The sequence below is a fragment of the Lagopus muta genome, chromosome 1 (genome assembly GCF_023343835.1).
Source record: "Lagopus muta isolate bLagMut1 chromosome 1, bLagMut1 primary, whole genome shotgun sequence".
NCBI lineage: Eukaryota > Metazoa > Chordata > Aves > Galliformes > Phasianidae > Lagopus > Lagopus muta.
This window is the reverse complement of record NC_064433.1, coordinates 177163618-177173298: the sequence shown is the minus strand read 5'-3', so window position 1 is coordinate 177173298 and position 9681 is coordinate 177163618. Positions and strand designations below refer to the sequence as shown.

Here is a 9681-nt window from a genome sequence, read left to right as displayed (position 1 = left end):
CCACATTGCATGCTTTTGTCAGGTGGAATTTACTGCAGTGCAAGACTGCAATGTTATGATTGCTGAAAGCACAAAGGCGCCATGCTGATAGAGATCGTACTGGGTGGACCTTGCACTGACATGCAGACATGAATTCGTATGAAAAATAAATTTATTTAGCAGGTGATCTTTGGGTCAGAAAAAGAAGCTCTACTACTTGACTCAAATGGGCCCCCAGTCCCCACAGATTTTTTAGAAGCTCCCTCTGTTATAGCAGAATTCTATCTCCAGACCACCCTCAGCAAATCTTGGACTAAGTTGCCATTTAGCAGTCTTCAGTGATGAAGAGTTCATCATCCACAGAATGGTTTTGGAAATGACTAGCCCAAATCTTACTGCAGCACAGTCCCTTTATTTCTTACCCTGTTGCCAGCAGATACAAAGAGTAATTTCATCTTCCTTGCCACAGGCTTTTACACATTTGGAGAGTTCTGCAGATCTTTCTTCAAACTTTTCCAGGCTGCCCTGTCTCTTTCATGCATTCCTGTTAGGTTCTATGTTTTAAATATTTGGTCATCTATTATTCCTCACTCCCTGATTTCTCCAGTTGATAAACTTTTTTAACAGAATGTGCTCCAAAGTTTCTGATTTTCTGAATCTCCAAAGTTTCTGCATTTCTGATAAGGAACTGCAGGTGCTAAAGAAGAGTGGAATCATTATTTCAATACCATATTTTTGGAAAACCTTTAATGCATACCAGTATGATATTTTCCAAGTCAGAAACATTATTGATTCACATTCCACTGATGGCCTACTACAACATCAGCTCTCTGCAAAACTATTCTTTGCTTCAGAACAGTTTTCCATCCTAAAATCTTGCAAGTGCTTAGTGTTTTACAACACTACCATGTACTCCTTCCCAAAGGAAGTCTCAAACTGTTTTTGTTATACCATTTCTCCCAGCGATAAGAATCTTACTGACTTCCAAGCCTATCTTCCCAAGTATCTGCAGCTCCTCCCAAATGCATAGATAGAGGTTATCCTATATGGAGATCTTCACACTTTAACAATGAATCATTAACAACTATCTTACTGCTATGTACAAAAGCTTTTATCATGGCAGAGACATAAATTACTCCTGACAAATCCGTGTTGCAATGTCTCACTCTTCTATCAGATGACAGTGCTATAATGATTTAGTAGTCAGTTTGTTCTACCTGCACTTGTGCGTGGATGGGCAAATGCATGTTTTGTTTTTGTTCATTTATATTGGAGAGATTGTGGAAGCTCCTTACACTACATATTAAGCACTCAGTCCTTGGAAAGGATGCAACATCTAGAGAAGGGTTGTGACTAACCATAAGCAGGTATTATGGTAATGATGCAATATACAATAGGTTTGAAATGTTTACCACACCATAATTATAAAAATATTTTTTCTGGCACCTGTCATTGCACTGACCTTAACAAACAATGGTGTTTGATTAATCAACCCTGCTCCCTTGTGAACATGACATAGCTGTCACGTTTGTCTTTCAGTTGGAGAAACTCGGGTTAATTCTGTGCTAGGACTGCCATAATACTTTCAGACCAAGTGAAAGGAGTCCTATGACCAGAGAAATGCTGATAGTCGGATGCCAAATAGACAGCAGATGTTACAGCCAACCCATCAAAAGAAGGTGCAGCAATCCTGCTGATGTGTGGATCACTTGGAGGAGGCAATCTTTTGTTGTCTAAAGGGTGAACCTCAGTCCTGCAAATGACCTACAAAACATTCATAATCAGCTTTTGTGATCCTGAACTGAACAGTTTTAAGATTGCTGATTTTCTATTTTTTTTTACTACTGCTGACTGTGATTGCCAAGAGGACAGCAAAGATACATGTTATCCAAGCAAGCCAGCCTGCCCAGCACAGCCTGTCCTCTGAAAAATGCTGCCTGCTTCAGACTACTGTCACTGCATTCACTCACTACAGTATTTATTTTCTTGGGTCCCACACTGGAGTTTCACTATGAGTGAAATGCTATTTGGTTCTCAGTAGTGCAAAATACACTGCTGTTCAAACAGCAGCCTGAAACCAGTACTTTATGTGAGCAGCTTCAAAGATACAATGAAAAAGTAAACACCATTTGAACATACGTAATATTTTATTCATCCAAAACCTGCAGTAATTCACAGCTGTACCATGTATGCTCTCCACCAGCTCACTGTAAACATATTTTCTTAAACTGTATGCCCTACTGACATGCGATTTACCAGAAAGGCTGATGCAAGCATCTGGCTACCTGGCAGTATGCTTGGAGAGGATTTTCTGTTATGAAATGTGTTATTCAAATACAATGGATTGCAGTGAGCATTGCACAGACAGATGAAAAAATAAGTATTGTGTTAGTGTCGGTGATTTACAGGGCAGGAAGGGAGGAGTTGTGTACGATTACGTGGCCAGTTCTGAAGATGAATTCTAGGGTAGCTGTGGGGGATCAGTCACGATAGTGACAGTAGGTGTAAGCTGAGCTCTCAGAGGTGGAAAGTCAGAGATGTAACTTGTTTCATCAGATGAGTCTGCCAGTTAAATCTTAGCTCATTTCCAAGCCTAAGTTATAAATATATACACATACACACACACATGTGTTTGTTGCGTGTTTATTTGCTTATGGCTAGGCACGTGTATAAAGAAAATACTCAGGTCAGAGCTGGGACAACTTTACAGAAGATAAATATATTCTGTAAAAGAAAACAAGCTGAGTTGGCTGGATGGGAAAGAAAATATATGTAACTCCTGAATATCTTGAAGGCCATTATTCCTAGCTAAGACCATTAAGTCTCAGTTATCATTGTGTATTTATTGGTTTGGTTTCAGGGCTTTCAGATGAAAGTTTAGCCTTATGAAGCCAATGGTAATCCTCTGGTCATTTTAGCCCAGAGGGATAATTCTAGACTGCCCCATTCCAACAACTCCCAGTTCGGACAGCACATTATTTGACACTTCATATCCTGGCTGTGCTGTACCCTACAGTAAGGAATCAGCCTCCTTTACAGACAAGACTTCAGATTTGTTGCTTCAGTCTTCAACATTCTTGCAACCTTCATTCTGCAGTCTAGCATCCGCATGCAAAAGCGTAGATAGACACTGTATTTCAAGAAAGAGCACACACAATTCCAAAACAGCATTGTATTTTAATGTGTGAAATCTATTGTTTGTCAACCATGCAATGTAGCACACAGAAATAGGTGTACAGGAATTCATTCCTAGTAAGTATCTGAACAACATTATTTCGTTTTCTTAAAAAGTAGCTGTTAAGTAACCTAAACAGAAATCTCATAGACAGCAAACATCTCCTGGTGGAGCTAGTACAACTAATGCTACAGTTGGATCAAAGTCCTCTCTTGGGTCACTTTCAGCAACTGTCCCAGTTGCTGTCTTTTTCTGCTTGTATGATATCTGGTTGCCAAACTACTAGCTGAAGATAATTAATTAACCTTATCTTGTTGGAGTTGCCAGTTTTGGCACGCTGCATTCCAAGTTCCAGTTAAAGGCACAATAGGAAAACAAACTCTTCTCTATGGAGAGGTTATGCTGTTTATTTCCAGCTAAAGTTTCACTAGAACAAGACTGATTTACACAACATATTTGTTTCCTAGCGGAGATCACACATATGGCCTTCCTCTATAGGCTCACAAGGTCTGCAGGATGTATTTGATAGCAAAGGCAGTGTAACAGATTGAAAAACAACCTGTGGCAGAAGGCAAAAATTCTTACAGTAGCTCCCAGCTATTAAATGTATTATTGCTGCATTCATTTTCTATTGTGGTAAACAGATTTTCATTAGACACATTAGGCACATGTAGGTAATACAGAAAATGGACACTACAAATGTCCTTTAATTATGATTTCAGAAGAAAATATAAATCTTGTTACAAAAGAAATGTAACACTAGAGCACTGGGAGTGTAGATAGTTTGTTCTCTTTGTACTCGTATACAGAACAGTGCAGGAATTCTACCAAGCACGAATCCAATGTGCCAAACTTTGTTATTCAGAGTTGAATTAAGGATGTTTTTACAGAGCAAGTTTCCAGGTCAGCTCATTATTAATGACTTTATATTTTTGTTCATTCACACTTCTAAGGATGCTGTTCCTTTCCTTTCTGCTACCATGTTTAATGAACAATTTCCATCTGCAGGCAAATTATAACACTGGTTAAGCACACAAGCAGTGGCAGCCTGCTCGTGCTCCACTTCCAGTGCACAGTGAGAGGTAAGGAGTCAACCTGGGCAGCTTTGTTCATCCAGAAGCATTTGAGGAGATGGCTACAAAAAGAGAACCTAAGGTAACTAGCTTTCCTCCCAACCGAAGGAGCATTACTAAAGCTGAAGAGGAAGAATTGGTTTACTAGAAGCATATTCAGTGGACAAGCACTAAGGAAGTACACTGCATTGCTTCTGTAGCTGCCAGTGACAGGCATAAAACAGAGTATGCTTTGAGACTGCTCTGGAGAGATGAGACAGACTCACATAGTTCAAGTTAATAATGTACAATTCACAACTCAGCAATGTGAACATTATGTTTTCAAGATCCCCCTGACTTCTGATTGAGAAACTTTGCTATTTTGGCTATGCAAGTTGTCTGTAATTCTTGCTCACCCTATTGTAACAAGAGAAAAGGTGTTTCAATCTCACTATGTAGAGAATGCCAGAAAACTGGGAGTGGTTTGATACAGCCACTTAAAAGGTGCACCAAATCAGAACTGAAAGCTTTATGAAGAAAAGTTATACAGGATGAAAAGGGGGGAAAAAAAAGACTGATAGAGCACCAATAGTTATGAGCTGCTGCATATCGTGCTCTAAGTGTTGAAGCACTTCTTCCGGAAAAGAAACAAAAGAACCAGAATGAAACAAGGTAGTTTTTTTTACTTTACTGGGGGGGGGAAGGGAAATACAGAAAAACACTGCTGAAAGAAGCCTAGTCGAGTAAAAAAGGCTCATCATCAAATAAAATCTATCATACTGAGATTCTGCACAGAATGCTGGGGAGAAAAAGAGCAGGAAACCACAGTGCCCTGTCTCATTGGCAACAATCATTTGATGCAATCTGTTTGCAATCCCTCTCTCTGTGTGGCACTAGACTTTCTCATTCCCACTTTTCAACAAGTGACCATGACAGCAGGAAGCATACTTAGAAAAGGTGCAGCCAAGAAGGCTGATATCTCTATTTGTGGATACAGGAATATCAAAGTAGCTCATAATGTTAAAATCTGCCTGAATGGCAGCTTCCTAGAGAGGCTATCATTAAAAAAAAAAAAAATGCCCTTTTGTTTTTATCCTTTTCCTCAAGTATGAAAATATTGCCAATTGTCTTCTGATGCCTAAGTAAGTTTTGAAGGGGTCTGGGAAATCGAGCAATCATGGAACTGGGGAATTATTTTAAAACTGTTGTTTTCCTAGAATCTTTCAGGCAAACTTTTAACACTAAGTAACACAACTCAGCCAGATTCAACATCATGCAGATCCCAGATACAGCAAGCATAAAAATAGTAAACATGGTTTTCTCAGTAGGCCGAGACACAAAACAATCCACCACATTGGGGCAGGGCCACGCTTCACACTTCATCAGACGAGGCATCTGGTACCCATCATACATGTAGTAGAACACATACATGAAGACTGCTTCAAAGATGATCCTGAAGAAGATGCTGCAGGTATACGTCCACCACAGGGGACCTCGAATGTGAATCTTTTCATTCTTCAGCTCTTCAATATTAATTTTGTCACCATTTCTAAATCGCCTTTTCTTCTCGTGCCTCCTGTAAGCCACATGCATGGCCACCAGCAGTGCAGGGGTGGAAACGAAGATCAGCTGCAGGGCCCAGAGTCTGATGTGAGAGATGGGGAAAAAGTGATCATAGCAAACATTCTTGCAACCAGGTTGAAGTGTATTGCAGACAAAATCTTGTTGTTCATCTCCCCAGACTCTCTCTGCAGCCACAACCAGGATCATGATACGGAAGATGAACAGGACTGTGAGCCATATCTTGCCAATGCTGGTGGAGTGTTTATTTACACCTCCCAGAACAGTCTGCAGAGCTCCCCAATCCATCTTCTTTTCTGTGTTCTTTCACCTGCAAGATGACATAAAATACCAAATAGTTAGTTTCCAAGCAGCAAAGAATCATTTCCAAACTTTCTATAAGCAAGAGGATTTCCTAGCATTCACTCAAGTAATAGGCAAATTAAGTCACGTTAAGTCTATCTTTACATTTGTGTCTGTATTAGTGGATTCAAACAGCTTAACAGACTCTATCCATTCATATATTTATGATGACACCAGCATACTTTGATATTTTTCTAACTAGTTTTTGGGTAGGAAATAAGTTATACCTTCAAGTGTTTCCTTCCTGCATCCCCCAAGCCCTCTTTCTCTTTCTGTGGTAGGCTCTCAGTGCACTTTCCAAATAAATAGAAAATGATATAATTATATAAAATAACCTTGACAAAACAATTTATTTTCATAGGATTTCTTTGCCAATGCCAAAGCCTTAGAAGGCTGTGTGGTGCTTGCCTTGCCTCCAAGGTAAGGACTACTGTGCCATCTCCATCAGAAGCTCTACTTCCTCCCAGATGCCTCCAACAGGTCTCTAAGGCTATCTGCTGCAGCTCAGACACATCCTTTGCTTGGCAGAGCCTTCATCTCTAGGAGTACAGCATTTGATTTCACTGTTGAGAAACCTCAAGTCAACTCTGTCAGGGCTGTGCACATACAAAGCACCAATCAGCAGGCACAAGACAATTCTGCAGAGCCTGCCCTTCCACATTCAGCACTACCTCATCCAAAAAGGAGATTAACCAAGCCAGAGGGCTGAGAGCACAAAGCCTTCAACTGAAAAGTTTACGTTGATTTTCTAGATGATATCACACCCCAGTTAAATAAGAAATCAAACATCAGAGGAGTTCCATTTCTGTTCTCTCTTCCTCCTGCTCTTGAAGGAAATTCACTGTTCACTTTTTGACGATTAAGCTTAACTTTTGCTGAAGGCAGAGCTTGGTCTCAGGACCTGGCTTTCACTGCTCAGGAGCCATTTGGAAGCTACCACCAAATGCTTCAGATCCACAGCCAGGAACCTGCATAGCTGGTCCTATATCTCCCAGGGGCAGGGCTCAATCTACCATTCAGAAAAGCTACAGTGGCCCTGGACCGACCAGAACTCCTGCTCCTCTTGGTGCAGAGTGTGCTTCGTCGGGCTGGCAAAGCCTTTAGATTTGCTAATTCTCAGGTAACAGCAAAAGAGAAAAAAAAAAGGGAGAGAAGGAACTCCTTTACCCCGCTGCAGTTACACCACCAGAGAGGGATGCACACACCCGCGGTGCGGGCCCAGCCTGTACAGACAGGCCTCCAGGCAGGAGGGAGAGGTCACGTCTACTGTCATGAGGAAAGGTTATGTTGGGTAAGGAAAAGAAAAAAAAGAAAAAGCCTCGAAAAGGCGGCTGGAATTCCTCATGCTTCTTGTGTTCTCGTTGCAGAATGGCAGCATTCTGTGCAGCTTTTTATGCTGATCCAAAGTCACGGCTGTGGTCAGATAACTGCGCTTTCTGTGAAGCATTTCCTCTCACCTGTGGCATAACCATTAAAACATAGAAATAAAACGAACAAAATGGGGCTAACGAGGACCGAAGGAAAGTAACCATCTGAAGCGTATCCCAACAGGACCAACAACCCCAGCTCCAGGTGCGGGCTCACACCGCGGTTCGGAAGCTGCAAGTCGTGGAAGAAAAGAACACAGGACAGACAGGACATCCCCTGCTCCTCCCCACCACACAAACGCTGCGTTCGGCTGCGGGGCGCCCGGCAAACCCCGCCGCACGAGAAGATCCCGGCCGGGGCTCGGCGCGATCCCACGACTCCTCAAGTCCCAAGCCCTCCGCGGGTCTCACCTGGAGCGGCACGGCAGGGGTCCCGTGTTGCGGTGCCAGCGGACGGCCGGTCCCAGCCTCGCCGTCGCACAGCTCTCAAAGCCCTCCCCGCTCCTTCGCCGCCGCTTTTAACCCGCCCCGAGGCCGCCTCTCTCCGCCCGCGGGCGGGGCCGGGGTGCCCGGGGGCGCTGGCGGCGGAGCGGGGCCGGCGGCCAGGTGTGGGTACAGAGCTGCGAGACAGCGCACGGCGCTCGCCCTGCACTGCGGGCTGCTCAGCGCTCCCAGCGCACGGTGCCCGGGGAAGGGCTGCACGGTGCCTTCGGCTCGCTTCTAGCAGCGCTGCGACCAGAAGCCCTGCCGGGAAACGGCGCTGTGTGTGAAACAGCTGAGCGGTGGTGGAACGCCGTGCCTAAGGCTGCAGGCATGATGGGGTCTTGTCTAGGGACGTGAAAGCACCGCTGGAAACAGTGTGTTCGTGCGTTGAGGTGAAGATCTGTCCTGAGTATTGCACTGTGTGGCGTGTCTGGAAGGAGAGACGCTTCCATCAGGAGTGATTTAAATAAATAAGCTTGTTCTAGTAATTTGCGTGGTTACAAAGTATGGGAAGCCAGCGCTTGTGTGGGTCTGTGGGTCTGCAAAATGCCCATGTGAGTTTGTTCTGGAGGTACAGGAAACAGTCAGGTGTGTAACATCTTTAAACGTTAATAGAGAAGAAATGTCCGGAACAACCAGCTCTGTTTTATAAAATATAGCAAAGTTTGATAGCGGTAAATGTAAATGCTTGAAAGAAATCCACACCTTGGTGCTGCTGTGGTGGCTTTCATGTACAGCCAAACCAGAACTGTGGTAAAGCTGAGGGTTACTTTTATTTCTTTTCATCTTCTTTTGTTTGCCTTCATGTGGGAGGGAGCAAGAGTGCTTAATGTGGGAAAGAGTCCTGGCTGAGCACACGTGCAGAAACACAGCCATTGCTCACCCGCTGTGGGGAAGCGTAGTTCTAGTGGCAGTGGAGCAGTGAGTGCCACAGTGTATGTCTGTACAGAGCACAGGTTCTTGCTTTGTCCCCACCACTAGGAGTAGCGGCTAACCCCTACTCTTCTGCTCCACGCACTCACCAGTGCAGCAACTTGTGTCATCAAGATTCCATCAATCCATCTTTAAAGCACTGTTTGTTCAACATTTGTCATGCAGGAACTGCTTTATATTTTCATCACACTCATCACAATTTTTTGCGCCCACTACCTGCTGTATCTACAGTTTGCATGTGCACAGAGAAATGTTTTCTCAATGTTGTGTTCTCTGCTGTTCCCCTATTCACTTGTTTTCACCTTTCAAGCACCTCGGATGTGCGAGTTGACTTTTTCAGTCAGCCCAAGGTTCTTTCCTGGAACATTCTAGCTAATAGAACTGATGCCTCCTGGAGTACATGTGCCTATACACTTGAACAGCTACACTTTGGATTTAATGTTTCACATCACGTATTACACAGACATAATGGCCCAGGTTAGAAGGGACCTCAAGGATCATGAATCTCCAACCCTCTCACCGCAGGCAGGGCCGCCAACCTCCACATTTAATACTGGACCGGGCTGCCCAGGGCCCCTCCAGGTTCCAGGCATCCACAGCCTCTCTGGGCAGCCTGCTCCAGCACCTCACCACTCTCATATAAAGAGCTTCCCCCCTGACATCCAACCTAAATCTTCCCTCCTTCAACTTAAAACCATTTCCCCTTGTCCTGCTGCTATCTTCCCTTTCAAAGAGTTGAGTTTTCCTAACTGTGTAGTGGTTTACACCA

The 9681-nt window shown here is 43.6% G+C and overlaps 1 protein-coding gene across 1 annotated transcript; it reads right to left on the bottom strand.

The window, feature by feature from the left end:
- Positions 1-2640: 2640 nt before the first annotated feature.
- LOC125687033 (gap junction beta-6 protein-like) lies at positions 2641-7999 on the bottom strand. Its single transcript, XM_048931782.1, has 2 exons — positions 7908-7999; positions 2641-6097 (listed from the first exon to the last, which is right to left on the bottom strand). The coding sequence occupies exon 2, from the start codon at positions 6073-6075 to the stop codon at positions 5398-5400; it is 678 nt and encodes a 225-aa protein (XP_048787739.1). The 5' UTR covers positions 6076-6097; positions 7908-7999; the 3' UTR covers positions 2641-5397.
- Between the last annotated feature and the right edge of the window lie 1682 nt (positions 8000-9681).